Genomic DNA, 25,329 nt, shown 5'->3' on the forward strand with positions numbered 1-25,329 from the left:
CCCTGCTGCGGGCCCTGTGGCCCCTCATTCTGCCCAGGGAACTGGGGCCCTCCTGGGGGGCCGAGGGCCTGAGGGTGACCCCCACCGGAGCCAATCATCCGGGCCCCACCCTGCAGCATGGAGTACATAGGCTACAGGTGGAGAGGAGAGGAGGAAAGAAAAAAAAGGGAGAGGAGAGGAGAATGGGGAAAGGAGGAGAGAAGGACAGATGGAGGGAGAAAGGAGAATATAGGGGAAGGAAGGGGGTAAGGCAGCAGGAGAAAGAGAAAACAAAAAATGCAATTGGTTAGAGGCGCGGCCATTCATATCCCAGACATCCATCCATCCATCCATCAATACTACATCTAGAGCAAGCAACTATGAAGACGTACACCTGTGAGTGTGTTACCTGTCCAGGGTAGGGGCTCATGGCCTGTATGACCCACTCTAGAGGTGTGTGTGTGTGTGTGTGTGTGTGTGTGTTGTGTGTGTGTGTGTGTGCGAGCGAGCGAGCGCGTGTGTGTTACCTGTCATGGGTAGGGGCTCATGGCCTGTATGACCTGCTGTGTGTGTGTGTGTGTGTGTGTTACCTGTCCAGGGTAGGGGCTCATGGCCTGTATGACCTGCTGCTGCTGTGCTCTAGGTGAGTGTGAGTGTGAGTGTGTGTTACCTGTCCAGGGTAGGGGCTCATGGCCTGTATGACCTGCTGCTGCTGTGCTCTAGGTGAGTGTGAGAGTGAGTGAGTGAGTGTGTGTGAGTGTGAGTGTGTGAGTGTGTTACCTGTCCAGGGTAGGGGCTCATGGCCTGTATGACCTGCTGCTGCTGTGCTCTAGGTGAGTGTGAGAGTGAGTGAGTGAGTGTGTGTGAGTGTGTGAGTGTGTTACCTGTCCAGGGTAGGGGCTCATGGCCTGTATGACCTGCTGCTGGCCGTACTGCGGGGGGTTGTACTGCAGGTAGGACTGGGAGTAGGGCGAGGCCACCAGGGGCGCGCCTGCTGCAGAGGCAGCCTGGAGCATAGGGGGCGCCGATGAGCTGTGGTCAGACCTCTGGGCCACCACTGAACCTGCCGTGACAACACACACACACACACACACAGGGATGAAACACACAGCACCACTGAACCTGCCGCGACAACACACACACACACACAGGAATAAAAACACACAGCACCACTGAACCTGCCGTGGCAACACACACACACAGGGATGAAACAAACAGCACCACTGAACCTGCCGCGACAACACACACACACACACACACACAGGAATGAAACACACAGCACCACTGAACCTGCCGTGGCAACACACACACAGGGATGAAACACACAGCACCACTGAACCTGCCGCGACAACACACACACACACACACACACACACACACACACACACACACACACACACACACACACACACACACACACACAGGGATGAAACACACAGCATCGGAGTTCCACAAAGACAAACACATAGATCACACTCAAAGGAGTGGACAAACTATCAACACATACAATGTCACGCTCAAGCGCATTGAAGGGATTTACACCAGCACTCCACCACACACACACACATACTAACACACACAGGTAATGCTCCCGATGCTAAACTGGGACATGTCTGTCTGTTATTGAGCACACACACACACACACACACACAGGTAATGATCCCGATGCTAAACTGGGACATGTCTGTCTGTTATTGAGCACACACACACACACACACACACACACACAGGTAATGATCCCGATGCTAAACTGGGACATGTCTGTCTGTTATTGAGCACACACACACACACACACAGGTAATGATCCCGATGCTAAACTGGGACATGTCTGTCTGTTATTGAGCACACACACACACACACACACACACACACACACAGGTAATGATCCCGATGCTAAACTGGGACATGTCTGTCTGTTATTGAGCACACACACACACACAGGTAATGATCCCGATGCTAAACTGGGACATGTCTGTCTGTTATTGAGCACACACACACACACACAGGTAATGATCCCGATGCTAAACTGGGACATGTCTGTCTGTTGTTGAGTCTGACCTTTGGCCCGGGGGTATTTGCCCTGGTTAACCGCCTGCATGGGGTACTGGTACATCTGCTGAGCCTTAAAGAGGAGGGAGAGGGGGGGGGGGGGGGGGAGGAGAGGGAAAAGGAGGAATTGAGGAGGAAGAGAGAAAAGGAGGGATTGAGTAGACGAGGAAAAGGGAAAGGAGGAGGAATGAAGACAAAGAATAAAAACAAGTTAGTTATTAATAAAACAACAAAAAATTAAAAATTATGAAGAAAACGTGTGTAAAACACCAAGAATATCTGAAATAAACACACACACACACACACACACACACACACACACACACGGCGGGTCCTGTGCTCACCTGTACCGTCGGGAACTGAGAGACGTACGACAGGTAGGGGGTGCCGTACATGGGGCCCTGGCCTCCTGGGTGCTGGAGCTGCACCACAGACGGACTGGGGGGGGTCGGACGCGGAGGGGTCGGGGCAGGGGTGGGCTTCGTCTGGAGAGAGAGAGAAAGAAAAAGAAAAGGAGGACAGAGAGAGGAAAAGAAAGAAAGAGGGGAGAGTCCGAAGGAGAGAAAGCAAAAAAAACAAAAGAAGAAGTCAGTTGTCTCTGTATTAAGGCTGCATCAGACTAAAACATGGGAAGAAACGCTCCTGTGCTCCTGTGTCTGAGCTGAAGGCAGGTCAGAGGTCAGACTCACCAGGGTCATAGGAGGCTTGTTGGGGTTGAACTCTTTGGCGTTGGGGTTCAGCGTAGACCTCTTCACTTGACTGGAGGGAGAGGAAAGGTCACACTTTAATGTCACATATACTCACTCAAAATCAAATAACAGTGTGTACACACACACACACACAGGTAGTCATTTCTACTTGCATACTGAAGCACACCAACCATTCCATTTCCCTCCACACACACACACACACACACACGAGTGTGAACTCCTTTCACTCTCTCTCCTCCACTCACTCTGTCACGCCCTCCTGGGTCTCTGGCCTTCCCTCCTCCGGCCCCGGGGTCCTGGCAGGCTGCGGGGTGGCTGGTGACTGCCTGTCTGAGACGGGCAGGCTCGGGGCGGGCGTGGCGGCGGCCTCCTTGTCTTTGGGGGTGTCCTCGGCGGGCGAGGTGGGGGCGGGGGGCTGGTTGGGTGGGATCTGGGCCAGGCTGGGCTTGGCGTCCGCTGCAGGGCTGGGGGGCTCTGCTGCTGAGGGGGCCTTCACTGCGCCAGGCTGGGGGGCCTCGGCGGGGCCCGGGGCCCCTGTGGCGGCGGCGGCTGCTGCTGCGGCACTGGGAGAGCTGGGGCCACCCGCGCTGGGCTGGAGCTGCAGAGGTCAGGGGTTAAAGGTTAAAGGACATCAGATGAACGATAAAAGAGGAATCTTGACACTATCAGAGGATATGTTTAGCCACAAAATGACACTAGGATTATGACAACGTACAAGGGTGTGTGTGTGTGTGTGTGTGCGCCTCAAATGGTAGAGCAAGGTACACACCAAAGTCAATCCTCAGGGACCGATCTCACACACACACACATCATACAGATAAAAGTGTACGCCTGTGACTACATGACTGAATGCACATTTATGAGGTGGAAGAACCCGTGGGAGAGGAGAGGAGGAGGAGGAGGAGGAGAGGAGGGGAGAGGAGGAGAAACAGCAGGAAGCTGCCAAGGACACAGAGTTGTGAAAAGGGGATGAAGAAAAAAAAAAAGGAAGAGAGGAATTAAAAGCCCTTACCCTGAACTCTTTGCCGAACTTGCGGAGCTCCTCAATTTGAGAGCGCTGTTGTGCTGAGGGAGCTGAAACACACACAGAGAGAGAGAGATAAATACAGGCAGTGAATGATTATTTGAATGGCAGGTAGATGATTGCAAATGTAGCACCACTCACTATGACAGCTAAAGTACTCTGCATGCACGCACGCACAGACGCACAGACACACACACACACACACACACACACACACACACCTTTGCTGCTCTTGCCGTCCTCGGGACTGGCTGCGGCTGCGGCTGCGGCTTCTGCTGCTGCTGCTCGCTCCTTTCCTGCTGCGCTCAGAATTTCATTCACTGGAAAGGACAAACAAAAAGCACCAATCACTCGCCTTTATCTACTACAATTCCCCCCAAACGTGCATGTGCACAGCGATTCCTTCACCAATCAAACGCCTTTATCTACTACAATTCCCCCCAAACGTGTATGTGCACAGCGATTCCTTCCCCAATCAAACGCCTTTATCTACTACGATTCCCCCCAAACGCGGTTGAGCACAACGATTCCTTTTCCGTCACCAGATCAAATTTGTGTCTTCCCTTCTGCAAGAACGAGGCCATCATTCCCTGCCAAACAACTACCCCTGTCCAAGTCCTAGCAGCGTGCAGGCGCATTCAAAAGAGACGGTCTTGTTACCCCCCCCGTTAGAGAACTGGTTGAAATCTTTCAGTGAGTGATACAAGCCTACATAGTTCTGTACATTCTTTGTTTGTTTGTCCGCGGTTTTGTGATTTCTATCATCTTTCAGTCTGCCTGCGGTGCACAGGAAATGACATAATGTATTTATGTATGCAAGCTCCGTCCTTCATTACTGAAGTGTCCTCAGAGCTACAGAGGCATCAGTGAAGACGCTGACACACTGGAGCGAGTGAGCGAGCGAGCGAGCTGAACACTTCCACACAGCTGTGCTATTTACACACACAACACACACAGGAGAAGAGTTTTATTATTCAACACCTGGGCTTTGAGCCGATCAGTGTGTGTGTGTGTGTGTGTGTGTGTGTGTGCGTGCGTGCGTGTTATAATGAACAAGAGCCAATGAAGTATTCAGCTCTACTCCACAATACACAGGAAATCTCCTAAGTGCCAACGTGTGTGTGTGTGCCTGTGTGTGTGTGCGTGTGTGTGTGTGTGTGTGTGTGTGTGTGTGCGTGTGCGTGTGTTGCTACAAGCTAAGGTTGGTCTTAATAAACTTCTGCACCTATTATGGTGTGTGTCTGTGTAGGAGACAGGTGAGGTGTGTGTAGGAGACAGGTGAGGTGTGTGTGTGTGTGTGTGTGTGTGTGTGTAGGAGACAGGTGAGGTGTGTGTGTGTGTGTAGGAGACAGGTGAGATGTGTGTGTGTGTGTGTAGGAGACAGGTGAGGTGTGTGTGTGTGTGTGTGTGTGTGTGTGTAGGAGACAGGTGAGGTGTGTGTGTGTGTAGGAGACAGGTGAGGTGTGTGTGTGTGTGTGTGTGTGTGTGTGTGTGTGTGTGTAGGAGAGAGGTGAGGTGTGTGTGTGTGTGTGTGTGTGTGTGTAGGAGACAGGTGAGGGGTGTGTGTGTGTGTGTGTGTGTGTAGGAGACAGGTGAGGTGTGTGTGTGGGAGAGAGGTGAGGTGTGTGTGTGTGGGAGAGAGGTGAGGTGTGTGTGTGTGTGTGTGTGTGTGTGTGTGTGTGGGAGAGAGGTGAGGTGTGTGTGTGTGTGTGTGTGTGTAGGAGACAGGTGAGGGGTGTGTGTGTGTGTGTGTGTGTGTGTGTGTGTGTGTGTGTGTGTGTGTGTGTGTGTGTGTGTGTGTAGGAGAGAGGTGTGTGTGTGTGTGTGTGTAGGAGAGAGGTGTGTGTGTGTGTGTGTAGGAGAGAGGTGTGTGTGTGTGTGTGTGTGTGTGTGTGTGTGTGTGTGTGTAGAAGACAAGTAAGGTGTGCACTCTCACCATCTACAGGGAACAGAGGCGCGGGGCCAGTGGGCTTCTGCTTCGCCATGGCGACGGACTCCATATAAGGAGCAGAGGGGTCCTGGGAGGGCGGGTCTGACTTGGGGGAACGAGACGCTGGGGGAGAGAAAGAGGGAGCCCAAGATTCAAAAAACAATCCACACACACACACACACACACACACACACACACACACACACACACACACACACACACACACACACACACACACACACACACACACACACACACACACACACACACACACACACACGAGTCCATGTACGCCTTGATAAAACCTTTCGTACACAGAACATCTCAAACATATATCCATCCGCACACACACACACACGCACGCATGCAGTGCCATGTTTACCTGTGGAGGGGGTGTGTGTGTTGGAGGGGCGGACTGGTCGGTTGGGCTGGTGGGGTCTCTGAGACTTTGGGGAGGTTCTTGACGGGACTGGGGATACAGGGTGAGAGAGATGAGTAATGAAGAAGTCACACACACACACACACACACACACACGTGGACGCACACACACACACACACACACACACAAACAAACACATGTGGACGCACACACACACACGTGGACACATATGCACACACACACACAAATATTATTAGTACTCAGGTACATGCATACAATATTCCTGATATGATTAATAGGAACTATTTAATAGACTTGGAAGTGGTAAGCCAAGTGGTGAGTTACTGACCCAAATTAGGGACACAGCGAAACCCAATCCACATCTGTTCTCACACACACACACGTATACAAAGACACACAACGGCGCACACACACCTCCGTTGACAGGTCTCCCGGCGTCAGACAGCGCGTGTGGGTGGGAGTGTGAGTGTGGGACAGTGGGGTGGGGTGGGTGTGTGTGTGTGGATGGGGGGCTGCTGGGCGTGTACCCCCCCCTGCCTGAGAGGGGGCTGCCGCGCTCGGAGGGCGTGCTGGGTGGCTGGGAGGTCGCCGGGGGCAACGGTGGGCGCGGAGACGAGCTGGGGGGTGTGGAGCGGCTGGGGTGGTACCCGCCGCGGCCTCCTCCTCGTTCGGAGCGCTCGCCTCCTCTCTCCCCCCTCAGGCCTCCGCCGGAACCGCCCATCTCACGGGCACGCAGGGGCAGCGGGATGTACTTGCCCTCTCTGTAGGGGGCAACGAGGAGAACACAGCAGAGAGACAGCCGTCAGCAGACAGACAAACAGCCAGCAGCAGAGAGACAGCCGTCAGCAGAGAGACAGACAGCCGTCAGCAGAGAGACAGCACTGACGCTCCTGTAACATATATACATGCTTTGGATTTCTAACCACAAGGCAACCATGTGTAAGAGGAACAAATCACTAGCTGGTTATTTAACACTAATAGGCAGTGGCAAAGTGAAAATACTTGTGCACTTCAACAAGTTCAACACTTGGTAATGCATTGCACTATTCTTATCTGACGTGCACAGGACTGGACTGTGCTATACTACCTTGTACGAAATTAATACGTTTCTGGCACCGAAAGTGTGTCTGTGACTGTAGAGTAAATGACCAATCACCTTCTCAAAGCATCTAACCTGGTGAACCGTGCTCGTGACCCCCTGACCCTTGACTCTTGACCTCACCTGCTCCCCCCACTGGGGCTGTCCCTGCCGCGCTCCCGGTCCCTCTCGCGGTCGCGGGGGCTCTCCCTGCCGCGCTCCCTCTCCGCTCCCGCGGCGTCCCGCACCACCGCGCTGTACTTGTCCTCCTCCGTCTTGCCGTCGTCGTTCTCCAGCGACACGCGGTGGCGGTACTGAGGGCTGGACTCGATCTCGCTGGCCAGACGCGCCGCCCGCGCCTCCCGCTGACGGTAGTTATCAGAGTTCCCCCGCTCCAAGGGAACACTGGAGGAGAGGAGAGGAAGGGTGGAGAGAGAGAGAGAACCAGGAGGGAGAGAGAGAGAAACAGAGGAGGGAGAGGAAGGGTGGAGAGAGAGAGAACCAGAGGAGGGAGAGGAAGGGTGGAGAGAGAGAGAGAGAGAACCAGAGGAGGGAGAGGAAGGGTGGAGAGAGAGAGAACCAGAGGAGGGAGAGGAAGGGTGGAGAGAGAGAGAGAACCAGGAGGGAGAGAGAGAACCAGAGGAGGGAGAGGAAGGGTGGAGAGAGAGAGAGAACCAGAGGAGAGGATGGGTGGAGAGAGAGAGAACCAGAGGAGGGAGAGGAAGGGTGGAGAGAGAGAGAGAGAACCAGAGGAGGGAGAGGAAGGGTGGAGAGAGAGAGAGAGAACCAGAGGAGAGGAAGGGTGGAGAGAGAGAGAGAACCAGGAGGGAGAGAGAGAAACAGAGAGAAACAGAGAAGGGAGAGAGGAAGTGTGAAAATGATTGAGTGAGAGAGAGTGATGAAGGGAGGCCATGAGAGAGGGGGGGGGGGGGGGAGAGACGGAGAGACGGAGAGAGAGAGAGAGAGAGAGAGAGAGAGAGAGAGAGAGAGAGAGATGAAGGGAGGCCGAGAGAGAGAGAGAGGCACATTGAGAACACAACAGGATCTGAGAACACAACAGGTTTCAGGATCTGAGAAACGGGGGCCATCAGGACAGATCAGAAACAAGTGGTAGAGTATTTTCAAACGATTGCAGGAAGAACGTAAACGTACGTGTACATAGACAAACTGGAGTCGTATGTGGACTTGACTCCGTAGTTCTCTTCGTTGAAGCGGAACATCTCGTTGGCATCCCAGCCATTGGACTGCAGGAGAAACGGAACAAATGAGAACCATGCCGTGCTTCAGAACCCCAGGAGGAGCAGTAGACACAAGGAGGTTCCCCTAGTGTGGTGCTCCCCCTGGTGGCCAAACTAAGGTGTACATCCATCTGTGCACATCACACAGTGGCAGCAAATGAAGGTCAATCGCTACTTTCAGAACCTGAGCTCACAAATCACTCGGTCTGGTTAGAGTTCAGTGTGACTGTACCAGTGTCCACTGTTCTGTGAGAATGTGTGTGTACTCAAGTATGAGTGTGTGTGTGTGTGTGTGTGTGTGTGTGTGTGTGCGCGCGCACTGGGTCTTCCTTACTGTTTTTGTCTCTATGTTGTAACCACCACTTTTCCGTGAGAATATGTGTGTACTGTAAGTATGAGTGTGTGTGAGAGAGAGAGTATCTCCACTGTTATGTGAGAATATGAGAAGTGTGTGTGTTACTGTACTGGTCTCCAATGATCTGTGAGAATATGTGTGTACTCAAGTATGAGTGTGAGTGAGTGAGTGTGTGAGTGTGTGTGTGTGTGTGTGAGAGTGAGTGAGTGTGTGTGTGTGTGTGAGAGAGAGAGTCTCCACTGTTCTGTGAGAATATGCGTGTACTCAAGTATGAGTGTGAGTGAGTGTGTGAGTGTGTGTGTGTGTGTGAGAGTGAGTGTGTGAGTGAGTGAGTGAGTGAGTGAGTGAGTGAGTGAGTGAGTGAGTGAGTGAGAGAGTGTGTGAGAGAGTGTGTGAGAGAGTGTGTGAGAGAGTGTGTGAGAGAGTGTGTGAGAGAGTGTGTGAGAGTGTCTCCACTGTTCTGTGAGAATATGCGTGCACTCAAGTATGAGTGTGAGTGAGTGTGTGAGTGTGAGAGTGAGTGTCTCCACTGTTCTGTGAGAATATGCGTGTACTCAAGTATGAGTGTGAGTGAGTGAGTGAGTGAGTGAGTGAGTGAGTGTGTGTGTGTGTGTGTGTGTGTGTGTGTGTGTGTGTGTGTGAGTGAGGGAGAGAGAGTGTCTCCACTCTTCTGTACGAGTACACGTACACTTACTCCGGTAACGGCATCGGTCTCCAGGTCGTAGCTCTCTCCATTGCTGTCTCCTCCTTCCCACCGCTGCAGGACCTTCTCCTTGTGCTCGCCGTTCACCCGGCCAGAGCTGATGGCCGTGTCTGTGAACGTGTCTATATGAGAGAGAGATAGAGAGAGAGAAGGAGAGAGGGGGGAGAGCGGGAGAGCGAGAGAGACAGGGAGGGAGGGAGAGAGAGAGAGACAGGGAGGGAGAGAGGGGGGGAGAGCGGGAGAGACAGGGAGAGGGAGAGTTTTATCAAGGGACTAGGAGAATTTCATACTGCTCCTGGCTCTACATTAAAGGATTGAACCAATTAACCCCGCTGTCCAGATCAATCACATTAGTTGACCTGGTAATCGGATTTCTCTGTATTTTTCTCTTTTACTTGATTGATCAGATCAGATCAGAACTGACTGAATATGCAGTCCCTTGTTAAATGATTGGTCTGGGCGTGCCATTACGTAGTATACTTAGTTCAAATGATTGGTTTTGGGCGTGACATGAATTAGTACACATAATTCGAATAATTGGTTTGGGCGTGACAATAGTGACATGAATTAGTACACTTAATTCCAGGTACCCACAACCTTGCGCTCATTTTGCCATACTGCTGAACTGCAGCTTCATGGCACATCTCTCTCAGGGCAGACAAATACTGGAGTCTTGTGTGTCCAAGCACATGTGTGTCTTAACATCTGTTGCCCAATAATGGCTTCTAAGTCAGGAAGTGCATGAACATGCAAGATTTATATATAAAAAATAAAAAAACATGTTGCTTTGAGAAACCATTTCCCATTATGACAGATATCTGCCCGTGTCCACATATGGTGACGCTGTTAGCACAAATATGACACCTTAAACCCCAGTCTACAGAAAGAATGTGACAACTTGCTTGGCTCATTTTGGCCCAAGGGGCTTTGCCATACCTCTCGTGGCATAGTTGAGGTCCACGTCCTTGCAGGTCATGGTGACAAGGTCGTTGGGGCTGAAGATCATGGTGTCTGTGATCTCCTCTCTCCTGGGGAGCAGCGTGGAGGTGTCGTCATCGCGCCGGTGCACGGCGTCAACCGCCAGCTCACACTGCAGGAACAGACGGGGAGAAGGAGAAGTGCATAGTGGGAGAGAGACAGAGAGAGAGGAAGTAGAAGAAAAAAAAAAGGCAGAAAGAAAGACAAAGGAAATAAACCAGTTAGACAGGAAGACTGCAGTATACACACACAAGTGATCACTTTAGGTCCTGGGCTCTGGTCAGATCGTCTTTGCCCAGGAAGGTTCCTAACCGAGGGAATTGACACCTAAAGTATCTAAGTGGCAGCCATGATGAGCTGGTTGAATACGGAAAGGTGCCACAATGCTTCCTGTCTTATCTCCTTTAGCATTGGGTACACTGGACCATCCTGTCTTATATCCTTTAGCATTGGGTACACTGGACCATCCTGTCTTATCTCCTTTAGCATTGGGTACACGGGACCATCCTTTACGAAGGGAAAGGAGATAATGGCGTCCCAGAATTCCCTGCAGCAGCAGCAACATTTAAAGACCCAGGTCAATAATATCTACCGCTGCATAATTACATTGCCTAGGGTAAGTGCAGTCGGATTCTCCCAGCACCACCGGGTTGTCTCCTAGGTCCTAATGAACTCTACTTCACATCTGTCCTTGAACTCGTTTTCATTTTTCCTCTCCCTGACCTCTCTAGGTCTCTTCTCACGGTCCAGGCCCAGACCAGTCACAGTGTGAACAAGCTGAACACAGGTCCAATCACGGACACTCAGCAGAACACAGTAAATGACAGTGTTAACACCATCCCATTGAGTGTAGGGTATTCATTTATTACTTCCTACACATTCTTTAGAAGAAAGTAAATTAAAGTCGTGTTACTGTACTAATGAGCTAGGGGTTTTCATACATACTTCCATCCATCCATCCATCCATCCATCCATCCATCCATCCATCCATCCATCCATCCATCCATCCATCCATCCATCCATCCATGTCGCGTAACTGTACTAGTTGGTTAAGGGTACTTCCACCATGACTTCCTACATGTTCAGTAGAACACAGTGATGATAGTGGTGGGCCATTGACTACAACAAGTTAAATGATGGTGGAGGAACCATTGATTAGGACTTATGAAGTGATAGTGGAGGAACCATTGATTAGGACTTATGAAGTGATAGTGGAGGGACCATTGATTAGGACTTATGAAGTGATAGTGGAGGAACCTTTGATTAGGACATATTAAGTGATAGTGGAGGAACCATACCCGTGAGCTGAGTGTCTTGAAGATGCCTTCGTACGCCGTGCCGCTCTTCACTCGCACGTCACAAGTGGAGCCCTACAGGAGAACAGAGGGATTAGGATCCGGCGCTCGTACACCAGAAACAAGACCAAGACCAAGACGCACCAGGGGCAGGGGCCCCGCTCGTCTATACCGCTAAAGTACCCCGACATCGGTGGCCTCTGAAACGGACTTGGGACTCGACCAAAATTTGACCAAGGTCTATTCCAGAGACACAGACCGGCTGAGAACCTAATTAACTTAAAATGGAAAAAAATAGTTGGACAACTGATAGTTGGCTAAAATACAACTGTGTTGATTTGTACTTTTATTTATTGATCTATATATTGTTATTCTTTTTTCCTCTTTTTTTTTTTTACAAAGACATAACTTTGTAGAATAATGACTGGTGTTTTCGCCCTCAGAGGAAGGTAGTGGACTTGGGTATATAATAATACAGCCCAACACCGGACACATTTTAGATTGCACATACCTAAATTTCCCTCGGGATTAATTAAGTATGCATCTATCTATCTATCTATCTATCTACCAACCACTCTCATACACTGTCTTATGTTCCCCGTCTAAACTTGTGCTGTGAACTTTTATTGCTTGTAATTTGCACTGAGGATGGGGTCACCCGAAACATTTGCACTTGCACTTTAGTTGTCTTGTCTGGTGAAGCCAAAAAACCACTTTTGGATGAAATACTCGGTTTTTAAAAGGTACTTTTTTTGAGAGCGAGCTCCAGTCTTGATTTTTGCCACCGTCTAAACTTAAAAGGTAATATGTGTGCAAAGTCTATAAAGCTGAAGTTTTTCACATGTGTTATTACCTAGGCCACCCATGCTCTTGGTTATTTGCAGTGATGTGTGGTTGCCACTGCGCCACTTTGCACTCTTTCAGTACGAGTGAAGTTTCCATCTATCTACCGAATGGGATTGCCAAGGACGTCTACGTGTGTGTGTGTGTGTGTGTGTGTGTGTGTGTGTGTGTGTGTGAGACCGAGAGATGAGCAGGATGACTCAGAGAGAGACGCAGAGTTACTCACCACTACGGCAGTCAGGAAGTGAAGCATTCTGGCATTGTTATATACTCCCTCAAACACCTGTGGACACACAGCACAGCTTAATAGCTTACACTCACAGCACACAAAACCACATCATTAAAGTGCAGTCTGTGCTTTTAAAACACCACTGAAACTCCCCATGCATTCATTTGGGTGGCTTTTATCTCCAGTGTCACATCTTCTGTAGAGATACAGTCTGTCGAAAGCTGATAGGTTTGAACCAAAAGTTTCAATGTACAAGATTTTTTACTTTGATTTTTAAGATTGCACAGACTAAGACTGTTTTGTGAGCGTTCACATTTTGTAACAGTGGGTTGATGGTTTTCACAGTGGAGAGATTGCATGATCAATGGAATACGACATTCTTGTAATCTAATCAATGATTTAATCAAAGCCACTCACTGGAGGAGACTGGAAAGGTGGTTTCACCGACCGACTCCTAAACAGGAAAGACAGGTTAAGATTAATACCGTTTATCTCCAACAGCCATCATCATAAGAAAAAGTGGCGACCCAGTAAGTTTATTTAACCAAGCCGATCAATAACGACAGGTAAGGCGAGTAGTTATCCTACAGTCAAGCCTGATTACGAACGCGTTCAACGACCACACAAACCAGCTATGTAGATAATGTTTAGTTAAACATACCCAGACATACTTCGGAATAAAAAAACATTTTATTGTATGCAATTACAGAATGTGGCTACATCTTATTAAATGTAAGGCGTGGTTTCGCTTTACTTAAGAGCTTCCATCCTAAAGACGGCCTTCCGGGCAATAGAAGGCAAGGCAGCGGCTCATGCTAACTGATTATGTCTAACACACCCTGTGACAAGTGTACACGGCAGCCCAGAACGCGTTAGCTAGAGATGGCCTATTTTGTTAATGACCAGCTATCGCATGCTAGCCATGAAGTGGTTGTTCCATGTTCAAGAACTTGATTACAGCTGGTGCTAACCACATTAGCCTTGCTAGCTTGAAGGCTAACATTTGTTGTCTATCAACACATTACAGTACAAAGGCTCATTGAGTCATGTGAACGGTGCCTTGTTCTACAGCAAAAAACAGAAGCGCAAGACCGCATGCAATAACAGCCACAGATAATCAATTTCCAAGTGTCTAATTAGGCTACGTGCAGTTACTTTTGTACCTACATGATCGACATACACAAAGTCATGGATAATTGCCAGACTAATTTCAGCTTTGTTGACGAACGCTCATAGCTGATGGCTAGCAAGCTAGCTAGCTGGCCCAGAAAAACACTCATTTGTAGTAAACGCCCTCCTCTAAAGGAAGTAGAGTGGTTACTCCGACTGTCAATCACTTACTGCCTTGTACAGATTCGTCCAAAGACGCATTATGGGAATCGCATAAAAAGTTTGTTGATTTGCCGCAGTTCACCTTGATCCTGACTGCTTGCATCTGATTGGCTAAGCTGCCCAGTCAATCAAAAACCGCAAAGTTTTACTCGATAATCGAGTAAATCCTCTTTAAAAAAAAACGCCTACTCCACATCGGAGGTTTTGACCGGTAGGCCTCACCGACCTAACAGCATCCCCGCCCTTTCCTAAGAACACATAGCCGCAACCGCTTACCTCCCGACCGTTGTTCTGTTGCTAGCGTTGATCCCACTTGCTGCGGAAGACATAGTGCTTGACCCGGAGGTCCCATTTGACGTTTTTCGCCCACTTGAGCTGGGTTGCTGTGGTTTCAACATGGCAGAGTTGAATATCTCCACAAGCCAAGTCAGAGACCCGAATTCTTCCAGCCGAGGGTTGCTTGCCGACACACTTGACAACTGTATAAACGGAAACCATAACCGACTTAGCAAAGGCCCTCAACCACATTGATAGCTAGCAATCTAGCTTGCGATAGACCGAACTGTAACCATAAGTGCACACCATAGCTTTGTCAGATAGCAACATTCACAAATATTCACAAATTGAATGACTAATGTTTCCGATTAGAAACTAAATAGCGTACTAACGAGCGTGTGGGACACCTTGTTGCGTAGGGCAACAAACGTTAGCTAATGTAATATGCTAACGTTAGCCAAGTAGCCTACTACTAGCATAGCAGGCTGTAATATTAGCAAGGATTCTAGCTACACTTGTCATAGCTCACAATGGACCTCTTGTTGATTCTTTATGAGGCCACGGCGTTTTTAAAAGTCGTTTTATACTTACTGCGTTTGTGTCAGTGGCAAATAATACTAGGTTATTATCTTCTGGTTTTGGGTTGAAACCCCGCGGTCGGTCACACCACCTCCTCGGTAGGCTTCGCTCGATCCGCGCGGGATTGAGAGTACAAGCGGTTCCTATGGAGGGTTAGCAGGGGGCGTTTACGGGACGCTTGCGCTACCTAAATGTTGGGCATAAAAGCGCACTTACTTTCCAACAAATACACAGTAGGCAAATAACTAACTGAATGACTGCTAATGACGTGTATTTGTTGATGTATTTCAATGAGCTGGATGTATTAACTGGCTGTAAGATTGATTAACTTAATATTACAGAGAACTTGAAAATTAAGCTGTAACATTCAGCAGTCGTCTAATCCCACATTTTAAGTATGCGCTCATATTCTAGATATTACAGATGAAACTATGTCGGAGCAATGGCTACTCCCTGTGCTCATGGTCACAATTGAGTTTTGTAACTTACACAAGGCTTCTAAATCGGAGGAATCGTGTTAGTCTCAAATTTATCTTCAGGACGATCCTCGTGACCTTCAGCCTCGTTTCCGGCCGATTCAGACACTGGGAAAGTGCAAAGAGGCTGTTAAGGTACATTGACTTTAAATGCTAACGTAAACTGTCTTGTGAAATCTAGGTGACGTTCACTTACATAGCTGCAGCTAACGTTAACTGTTAGCTCAGAATAAGCAACGCCGTATCAAATAGCTGTTCCCTTGATCGCTAACGATGTTCGTTAGCTTTCCTAAACGTTAGTTATACACTGCCTTATTTACCATGTATGTACATCTCGAAAATAGTATGTACACATGGAGTAAAGTATGGTTTCAATGCAGTGTCACGTCTGGGTTGACTGGGATACATGGCTAAATAGTTAAGTTTACAAACCGTAATGATTAACGTAATGTCAGTTATGACCGGTTGCAGTGGACACAGGGATTGTGAGTGATGCTCTTAATTTCTCATTTGTCTCCTTGTCAGGTGTTGTCCATGTTGGCACGGAGGCTACTCATTCGGCCTCATATTTTGCCATTCAGCCACTCACGAGCCTCTAGTGGCCTCACGCGACACAAATATGATGTCATCGTGGTGGGAGGGGGCCACGCAGGCACGGAGGCGGCGGCGGCGGCTGCTCGAGTAGGGGCAGAAACTCTGCTCATCACGCAGAAGATCCAAACCATCGGTGAGTGATTCACTCTACCGGCGTGCGTGGGTCGCAAACAGACTTACGCACACATGGAGACTAATAAAAAGTCAAGCTGTTTGCAAAAAGTTCTCTCTCTACTCACATACTCCCTACAAGAGTCAAACTGCAGTTATTCCTCAGGGCTTGCACATCACTAAGCTGCACCTCACCTTGTCCCCCACAGGCGCCCTGTCCTGTAACCCTTCCCTGGGCGGGGTGGGGAAGGGGCAGCTGGTGAGGGAGGTGGATGCCCTGGACGGCCTGATGGGGAGGGCAGGAGACTGGGCGGGGGTGCACTTCTCCATGCTGAACCACAGCAAAGGGCCCGCTGTGTGGGGCCCCCGGGCCCAGCTGGACCGCAGACGGTACCGCGAGTTCATCCAGGTACCCGAGACGCAGCAGGCACACAAGTGTTTGAGTTGGCTGCATATTTATATCCATATCTATATTATAAATGTATTTTCTAATTCTCATGTAAAGTAGTATTTATTGTTACACCATGCTTTTTTTAAGAGCTATTGCTCTTAGCTTGACTGTTCTCTCCCTTGTACGTCGCTTTGGACAAAAGCGTCTGCTAAATGACTAAATGTAAATGTAATACAGGGTATTTTATACTAGCCTTGTTTACCACTTGACAGGTTTGATGTATTGTAAACATTTTTTTTAGTAATACCTAATCAATAAGGGACATTCACAATGACACTGAAAGTAACAGCAGGCATGTTGTAGCACAAGTGAACCTAGTAGTTGTCTAACACAGAACCAGCTGAAAATGATGCTGTATTAGTGCAGTCTAGAGGAGCCAATATCATAGAGGTACCCTCCATATTCCTGCTGCCGTGGAAACCGTGTCTTTCCCATGGCGTTCTAGAAGCAGCCTTGACTGATGGGTAGAAGAGTGTTTAAAAAGAGGAGAGCTATTCATAGAGATGCCTGTAGATGACAAGACATGGACGTATCAGTCCATATTATGTCTTATATAGCAAGTCAAGTATTTGTGTTTTTGCGCGCACTGTATGCACACAATTGATTGGGGTACACAAATAGATCGATAGATAGATATCTATCCCGAGGGAAATTTAGGTCATCCAGTAGCTTATGCACTTATGCACTTATGCAACTCACAGACATACATACATAAATCACACACACATAAATATGCAGTTCTGTGGCACTCAGTCAGTCACTCCAAATGAAAGTGCCTTACACACACATGTATACACAAGACAACATTAACAGAGATGTACACACACACACACACACATGTATACACAAGACAGCATTAACAGAGATGTACACACACACACACACACACACACACACACACACACACATGTATACACAAGACAACATTAACAGAGATCTACACACACACACACACACACACACACACATGTATACACAAGACAACATTAACAGAGATGTACACACACACACACACACACACACATGTATACACAAGACAACATTAACAGAGATGTACACACACACACACACACACACACATGTATACACAAAACAACATTAACAGAGATCTACACACACACACACACATGTATACACAAGACAGCATTAACAGAGATGTACACACACACACACACACACACACATGTATACACAAGACAACATTAACAGAGATCTACACACACACACACACATGTATACACAAGACAGCATTAACAGAGATGTACACACACACACACACACACACACACACACACATGTATACACAAGACAACATTATCAGAGATGGACACACACATGTATACACAAGATAACATTAACAGAGATGGACACACACACACACGTATACACAAAACAGCATTAACAGAGATGGACACCTTACACACACATGTATACACAAGATAACATTAACAGAGATGTACACACACACACACACACATACATGTATACACAAAACAGCATTAACAGAGATGGACACACACATGTATATACAAGATAACATTAACAGAGATGGACACACACATGTATACACAAGATAACATTAACAGAGATGTACACACACATGTATACACAAGACAGCATTAACAGAGATGTACGTACACACACACACACACACATGTATACACAAAACAGCATTAACAGAGATGTACACACACACACACACATGTATACACAAGATAACATTAACAGAGATGGACACACACACACATGTATACACAAGACAGCATTAACAGAGATGTACACACACATGTATACACAAGACAGCATTAATAGAGATGGACACCTTACACACACATGTATACACAAGATAACATTAACAGAGATGTACACACACATGTATACCCACATGTATACAGAAGACAGCATTAACAGAGATGGACACACACATGTATTGTATACACAAAACAGCATTAACAGAGATGTACACACACATGTATACCCAAAACAGCATTAACAGAGATGTACACACACACACACACATGTACACACAAGACAGCATTAACAGAGATGGACACCTTACACACACATTTATACACAAGATAACATTAACCGAGATGGACACACACAAGTATACACAAGACAGCATTAACAGAGATGGACACCTGGCCTCGTGTTTATCCTTTCTTCATTTATTTTCCTTCATCCCTCCATCAGTCTGAGCTGCTGTCCTTACCCAGGCTGACTGTAGTGGAGGGATCGGTGGAGAAGATGCTGGTGTCTGAACCTCATCCAGACAAGCCAGGAAAACACAGAGTAACTGGAGTACGCATGGGTGAGGAATACACACACACACACACACACACACACACACACACACACACACACACACACACACACTCTGATAGAATCTAATGAGCACGCCAAACTTGAAGAACGGACCGGAAGGCGCAGTCAGGATTTCTGGAGTTTATTTCAGCGTGGAGACACCCTTTTTATCAAGTTTGGCATGCTCATTAGATTCTATCAACACACACGCACACACACACACACACACACACACACACACACACACACACCACAGACAGGTGCAAGTTGACTGTGAGACACATGTGTAGAGATAGTGGGTTGCACCTGGAGTGAGGAACACACACACACACACACACACATACACACACACACACACACACACACACACATACATGCAAGATTTTGGAAAACCCATGTGTGAGGGGCCCAAACAAACAATAGATGACTTGAGTAGATGACGCTTTCAGTGATTGTCATATGAAAGCCAGTTCATGTCTTTCTGTCATCGTCTCACCCTCCCACCCACTCACAACAGCTCACTCTCTCACCCACTCACAACAGCTCACTCTCTCACCCACTCACAACAGCTCACCCTCCCACCCAATCACAACAGCTCACCCTCCCACCCACTCACAACAGCTCACTCTCCCACCCACTCACAACAGCTCACCCTCCCACCCAATCACAACAGCTCACTCTCTCTTTCTTTTCCTCTCTCTCTCCATGAGAACATTGATGCGGCCACCCTGTGAAGCTCTGCGGTCTTCTCTCTCACTCTTTATCTCTCTCTCTCTCTCTCTCTCTCTCTCCTAGCAGGCATGAGGCTATCCTTTGCAATTCTGTGGTTCTCACTCATTCTCTCTCGCTCTCTCTCGCTCTCTCTTTCTCTGAGCTGGCATAGATGAGGCTATCCTGTGCAGTTCTGTGGTTCTCACTCACTCTCTCTCTTACTCACACTCTCTCTCTCTCTCTCTCTCTCTCTCCTTCTCTCCTAGCTGGCATGGATGAGGCCATCCTCTGCAGCTCCGTGGTCCTCACTCTCTCTCTCTCTCTCCTTCTCTCCTAGCTGGCATGGATGAGGCCATCCTCTGCAGCTCCGTGGTCCTCACTCACTCACACTCTCTCCCTCTCTCTCTCTCTCTCTCTCTCTCTCTCTCCTTCTCTCCTAGCTGGCATGGATGAGGCCATCCTCTGCAGCTCCGTGGTCCTCACTCTCTCTCTCTCTCTCTCTCTAACCCTCTCTCTCTCTCTCCTTCTCTCCTAGCTGGCATGGACGAGGCCATCCTCTGCAGCTCCGTGGTTCTCACCACAGGCACCTTCCTCTCCGGCTCCCTCTTCATGGGTCAGACCACTTCTCCCGGAGGGAGGATGGGGGACCCCCCGTCCTGCGCTGGTCTCTCCCACACCCTGAGGGAGGTGCTGGGGCTCACCGTGGGTCGCCTCCGCACCGGCACCCCTCCCAGGATCGTCAAGGAGACGGTTGACCTGTCCCTCGCCACCGTCCAGCCCCCAGACCAGCGGCCCACGCCCTTCAGCTACATCAACACACGCACCCGCTGTCCGGTGAGACTGGGAGACAGGGAGGGGGGGGGTAGAAAAACGGGCGTCCCTCTCTACCTTTAAGAAGCTTTTGAAGACCCAACTCTTCAGAGAGCACCTCCTGTCCTAACTGGCACTTCGACTAGTGCGTAACTTGCAATTACAGCAGTTACATTCCTGCACTTCTTTTTCTTTTTTCTTTTGTTTTTTATATTTCTTATGTAAAGTAGTATTTATTGTTACACCAAGTTCTATTGCTCATAGCTTGACTGTTCTCTCCCTTGTATGTCGTGTTGGACAAAAGCGTCTGCTAAATGACTAAATGTAAATGTAAATGTAAAAAGAATAGACTCCTGTAGGTCACTGAAGGGTGGAGTGGTCAGCCGTTCTGGAGGAAAGTGTCCATTTAGAAACGTAACAGCCAAACTAACACGTCATTCCCACTCTCAGACATTTCCTTGGAGTCCCACCCTCTGCACACACTTTGTGGCACTGCCTTGACCCGACACTTGATGGACAAGCAGATCATTGATCAGTTGGGTCTTATTAGGCTGGTTTGTTGATTTCCCCTGAGCATCAGTTCATGACATTTTGGGTGAATTGTGACCTGTATAGAATTGTTATGGGTAGTAGTCCTCCTCTTTCAGCATTCATGAGCATTGGAGAAGTTGTATGTTTGTCTGTCTGTCTGTCTGTCAGCAGGATTACGCAAAAAAAACACCAGGCTGATTTTCATGAAACTTGGTGGAGGGGTGTAGCATGGGCCTAGGAAGAACCCGTTACATTTGGGAGCGGATCGGGATACAGGGGTGGATCCAGGAATCTGTTTTGACATTGCGAGATCAGGCATTTGGCGTTGCGGGAGGTCTGCGTCTCTCTGTGTGTCCTTCTAGTGTTACACGAATCCCAATCCTATTTCAGTATTCAAAGCATGCCTCTGCACCCGACTGAACTTCATTGCAGTCAAAACAGGAACAGGAAAGGCAACCTCCCTAATTGGCCTCGAGGGACTTCAGGAAGAGGAGAGAGGAAGGAAAAGGGTTATGCTTATTAACTAAGATTTGTTTTATTTTATTATTGTGATGTTTTAGCCTGAGGAGCAGCTGCCATGTTACCTGACCCACACCACACCGGGGGTGGAGAGGGTGGTGAGAGAGAGCCTCCACCTCAACTGTCACATTCAGGAAGACGCCAAAGGCCCCAGGTAAAGGAGTCTACACACACACACACACACACACACACACACACACACACACACACACACACACACACACACACACACACACACACACACACACACACACACAAACATGCACACAGACTCACATACACACACACAAACATGCACACAGACTCACACACACACACAAACATGCACACAGACTCACATACACACACACACACAAACATGCACACAGACTCACGCACACACAATCATTTTATTTGGATCAGTAAATAATGAGTAAAATATCACAGCATCCAAACAGTGTTAAGAGACATCTATGTTATACGCTATAGGAGTGCACACATATTAGGAGTTAGGGTGACATGGTCTTCTCCAGGCAATAAAGTAACACTTTGCAACAATTTTACACTTTTTGAGGTATGGTTTTATAGGCAGACAGTTTTGGTACCATCCTCAAATTCATTTTGATAGCATATGGTCATGTGAAGGACAGATAAACACCTGTGTCTTGACCACTTGCCATCCAGGATATGCCCTATGTCGTTCTGTGTTCTGGGCTGGAACACCCTGCAAAATATGCAGACATTTTGCAATTTACATTTGACATTGTCAGCTGTACTATATACAAAAGATACCAGTTAGTGTGTTGGCAAGCTTCTGTCAGTGTCAACTGGGCTGTTAGTGGTGTTTGCAAGGTTTTCGCATGCCTTTTAGGTAGTTAGCTTGCTAGTTTTGGAACAGAACTCCTTATTGCTGCTTTAAGGCCGCCAGTGACAGCTGATACAGAGCAATATCAAGCAAGTTGCACACACACACACAAACACACACATACAAGAGTATGCGCATACACACACTTAAATAACCACAACACATATATATGAATATATATATAAGAAAGGGTAAATGTGTCCATATGTACCCACCACAGCACATTTACCCTTTCTTCTCATCTTTCCTTCTTTCATGTCTTCCTCCCGCTCTCGTTCTCAGGTACTGCCCCTCCATTGAGTCTCGGGTGATGCGGTTTCCGGGGCGACGACATCAGGTGTGGCTGGAGCCTGAGGGCTTGACCTCTGACCTCTTATATCCTCAGGGCCTCTCCATGACGATGCCCCCTGATGTCCAGCTCCGCCTCCTCAGAGAGATCCCCGCCCTTAGGAAGGCGGAGATGCGGACACCAGGTACACTGAGGCTCCGCCGCAAACCCGTTAGTTTATCCTTGAAGAGACGGCAAAACTCTCCTTACACAACCAATGCAATAGTTCTGAGTCTTTTCTGCCAAACTAATATTATACTGGTACTTCATTTTACACACTAGCAGAACACTTTACAGAGCTTTTCTTTTTGTTTATCTTCTCCTTCCCCCAGGTTATGGAGTGCAGTATGACTTTGTGTGCCCAACACAGCTGTTCCCTTCACTGCAGTTGAAGAACACTCAGGGGCTCTTCCTTGCTGGGCAGATCAACGGAACCACTGGTTATGAGGAGGCCGCAGCACAGGTAGAATACAGCGCCACCACTGGGCAGGAGGAGAACTGCACTTTTAACAGAGCCAATCTCCAATTTTATGTTAAATCGCTTGTTACACCTGTAAGCAATAATGTGTTTGTGCATTTCTGTGGCCTTGTGTGTGTGTGTGTGTGTGTGTGTGTGTGTGTGTGTGTGTGTGTGTGCGTGCGCCCGTGTGTGTGTGTGTGCTTGCGCCCATGTGTGTGCCTGTGTGTGTGTGTGTGTGTGTAGGGACTGTGGGCGGGAGTCAACGCTGGTCGGTTAGCCGCCTCTCTGCCGCTCCTCTCTCTCTCGCGCACGGAGAGCTACATCGGGGTTCTGATCGACGACCTGGTCAGTCGCGGCGTGACCGAGCCGTACCGCATGTTCACCAGCCGAGCCGAGTTTAGAACCTCCCTGAGACCCGATAATGCAGACCTCAGACTCACACCCAAAGGTAATGTAAGGAACAAACTAAGTTGCTAAATAAACAAATGAAAATCCCACTCTACAAGAACTCCTTTATTATGAGGACATGAAAAAACGTATAAACAATTTTAAAATCTCCTAATAAGATGCTAAATGATAATACTAATAACATTTGTGTGAAATGATTTTTAAATTTTATATTACCGGTACTCTGGTTGGTAAGAGTTGTGGTTAATTGTTTGCATACCATTGCATAAAATCCCCCTGATGGTGTAAATCATTGCAACAGCATTTTTTAATATTGAGTTAACATCATTTTTAGTGCCCTAAAAGTTAATTCATTTGTAAATGCCATGAGGTAAATGTCATAATCGAATTGGCCGACTTTTAATTTGAACTGAACCTGTGTCCTGTCTGTCTGTCTGTCTGTCCATCTGTCCGTCAGGTTTCGAGGAGGCGGGCTGTGTATCGGCGGAGCGGTACGGAGAGGCGCTGAGGGTGCGGGAGGGGCTGAAGGGGGGGCTGGCGGCCCTTCAGTCGGTCTGCATGTCTTCCACCCGCTGGAGAGAGAGGATGGCACTCACCTGCATCAGCGAGACCAAGAGCGCGGCCATGAGGTGAGAGACGCCAGAGCTGGAGGAAAGACAGCAGGACTCCTAATCCCAAACAAACTGGGTTTTGTCTGCGCTGTTCTAACATAAACCATCGGATCAATCATTTGTCGGAATGTTGAATGTTTTGAGTAACTTTTGGCAAGATGTGTTGATTAGTTTGTGTGCGTTGTGTTTGAATACAATGAACTCCATAAAAGCAGACCTTTATTTATTTGTGTGTGTGTGTGTGTGTTGTGTGTGTGTGTGTGTGTGTTTGTGTGTTTGTTTAAGTGCTGAGGACATCTTGAAGTATAAAGATATCTCCTTTGAGATGTTGGCCTCTGCCATCCCTGAAGTCTTTTCTCCATATTTGGAGTTTGCACACAGACTGAAGATTGAGGGTAGGTAGACCATTCTCACATACTGTATACAGGCTTCCTTAATCAAATACATACCTAGTGAATCACTACTGTGAACCCAGTACATAAAATAAACCAAGATCCACTGACTAGCCTGTTGACCCCGCCGTCTCGTAAAATGACTAACCCCTACCTCCATGTGGCGACTCCAGTCCTGTACTACTCTCACTGTGAGAGGCAGAAGAGAGAGATGGGCAGAATACAGGAGGAAGAGAGTCTGCTGCTGCCTCAGGACCTTGACTACCTCTCCCTTCCGGCTTCTCTCTCCCAGGAGGTGCGAGAGATACTAGACAGGGTCCGACCGGACACAGTAAGTCATACACACAGTTGTGTTGTGTGTAGGATAACTCCACACCACAGCTTTGAAACTGGTATATTTTGTCACAGACATTTGGGCAACTTGGTTTGTTATGATGTCTAGCCTTTTTAAATGTATTTTCTGCTAAGAGTATTAACTCTTATTCTCTTTTAACTTCTTGTTTTGTCCTTAGTTGGGGGCGGCGACTCGTTTGCCTGGAATGACCCCAGCTGCCATAGTACATCTGCTGAACTATGTGACAAAAGCGCCACGCAGAGGCAGAAATGCAGACAGAGGATCTACGGACTCGGCCAAAACAAACGTGGAGCAAAGGAATGAGAGGAAACGCACAACAAACCAACATAGTATCGCTACAGTGATGTGAAAGTAAAACTATGTAGTGTATACGTATTTATTTCAAGTATGCATTTATTTAATAAAGAAACTTTTTTTGCATGTGG

At 48.1% G+C, this 25,329-nt stretch overlaps 2 protein-coding genes across 6 annotated transcripts in view; one reads left to right on the forward strand and one right to left on the reverse strand.

Annotated features, from left to right (window-relative positions):
- The window catches only part of atxn2l (ataxin 2-like), a 20,310-nt gene extending 4,728 nt beyond the window's left edge, over window positions 1-15,582 (reverse strand). The window contains exons 1-21 of one of the 5 annotated variants that reach the window (XM_031560578.2): window positions 15,489-15,582; window positions 15,012-15,142; window positions 14,421-14,623; window positions 13,230-13,266; window positions 12,810-12,866; window positions 11,744-11,815; window positions 10,404-10,557; window positions 9,453-9,589; window positions 8,324-8,415; window positions 7,316-7,576; window positions 6,508-6,854; window positions 6,075-6,161; window positions 5,699-5,815; window positions 3,984-4,082; window positions 3,751-3,812; window positions 2,984-3,336; window positions 2,718-2,787; window positions 2,373-2,513; window positions 2,038-2,101; window positions 864-1,042; window positions 1-131 (exon numbers count right to left, since the gene is read on the reverse strand). The exon at window positions 1-131 is cut by the window's left edge and continues 8 nt beyond it. In XM_031560578.2, the coding sequence (XP_031416438.1) occupies window positions 1-131; window positions 864-1,042; window positions 2,038-2,101; window positions 2,373-2,513; window positions 2,718-2,787; window positions 2,984-3,336; window positions 3,751-3,812; window positions 3,984-4,082; window positions 5,699-5,815; window positions 6,075-6,161; window positions 6,508-6,854; window positions 7,316-7,576; window positions 8,324-8,415; window positions 9,453-9,589; window positions 10,404-10,557; window positions 11,744-11,815; window positions 12,810-12,866; window positions 13,230-13,266; window positions 14,421-14,542 (2,582 nt within the window). In that variant the 5' untranslated portion in view covers window positions 14,543-14,623; window positions 15,012-15,142; window positions 15,489-15,582. Of the gene's footprint in view, window positions 132-863; window positions 1,043-2,037; window positions 2,102-2,372; window positions 2,514-2,717; window positions 2,788-2,983; window positions 3,337-3,750; window positions 3,813-3,983; window positions 4,083-5,698; window positions 5,816-6,074; window positions 6,162-6,507; window positions 6,855-7,315; window positions 7,577-8,323; window positions 8,416-9,452; window positions 9,590-10,403; window positions 10,558-11,743; window positions 11,816-12,809; window positions 12,867-13,229; window positions 13,267-14,420; window positions 14,624-15,011; window positions 15,187-15,488 lie in introns of all 5 variants that reach the window. The other 4 variants (XM_031560579.2, XM_031560581.2, XM_031560580.2 and 1 more) reach the window with 4 other exon arrangements.
- mto1 (mitochondrial tRNA translation optimization 1) lies at window positions 15,472-25,324 on the forward strand. Its single transcript, XM_012820520.3, has 13 exons — window positions 15,472-15,610; window positions 16,001-16,202; window positions 16,390-16,589; window positions 18,825-18,942; window positions 20,182-20,480; window positions 21,548-21,660; window positions 22,633-22,823; window positions 23,011-23,141; window positions 23,382-23,586; window positions 24,004-24,175; window positions 24,443-24,552; window positions 24,723-24,880; window positions 25,062-25,324. Exons 2-13 carry the CDS (start codon window positions 16,010-16,012, stop codon window positions 25,251-25,253), a joined length of 2,082 nt encoding a protein of 693 aa, XP_012675974.2. The 5' UTR covers window positions 15,472-15,610; window positions 16,001-16,009; the 3' UTR covers window positions 25,254-25,324.
- The last annotated feature ends 5 nt before the right edge of the window (window positions 25,325-25,329 follow it).

The sequence above is a fragment of the Clupea harengus genome, chromosome 23 (assembly GCF_900700415.2).
Source record: "Clupea harengus chromosome 23, Ch_v2.0.2, whole genome shotgun sequence".
Lineage (NCBI taxonomy): Eukaryota > Metazoa > Chordata > Actinopteri > Clupeiformes > Clupeidae > Clupea > Clupea harengus.

Coding starts and splice junctions, on each gene's coding strand:
- mto1 (XM_012820520.3), top strand. CDS start 16,010: ATGTTGGCACGGAGGCTACTCATTCGGCCTCATATTTTGCCATTCAGC. Junction 22,824..23,010: donor GGCGGAGATGCGGACACCAG/GTACACTGAGGC, acceptor TCCTTCCCCCAG/GTTATGGAGTGCAGTATGAC. Junction 24,553..24,722: donor ACACAGACTGAAGATTGAGG/GTAGGTAGACCA, acceptor TGGCGACTCCAG/TCCTGTACTACTCTCACTGT.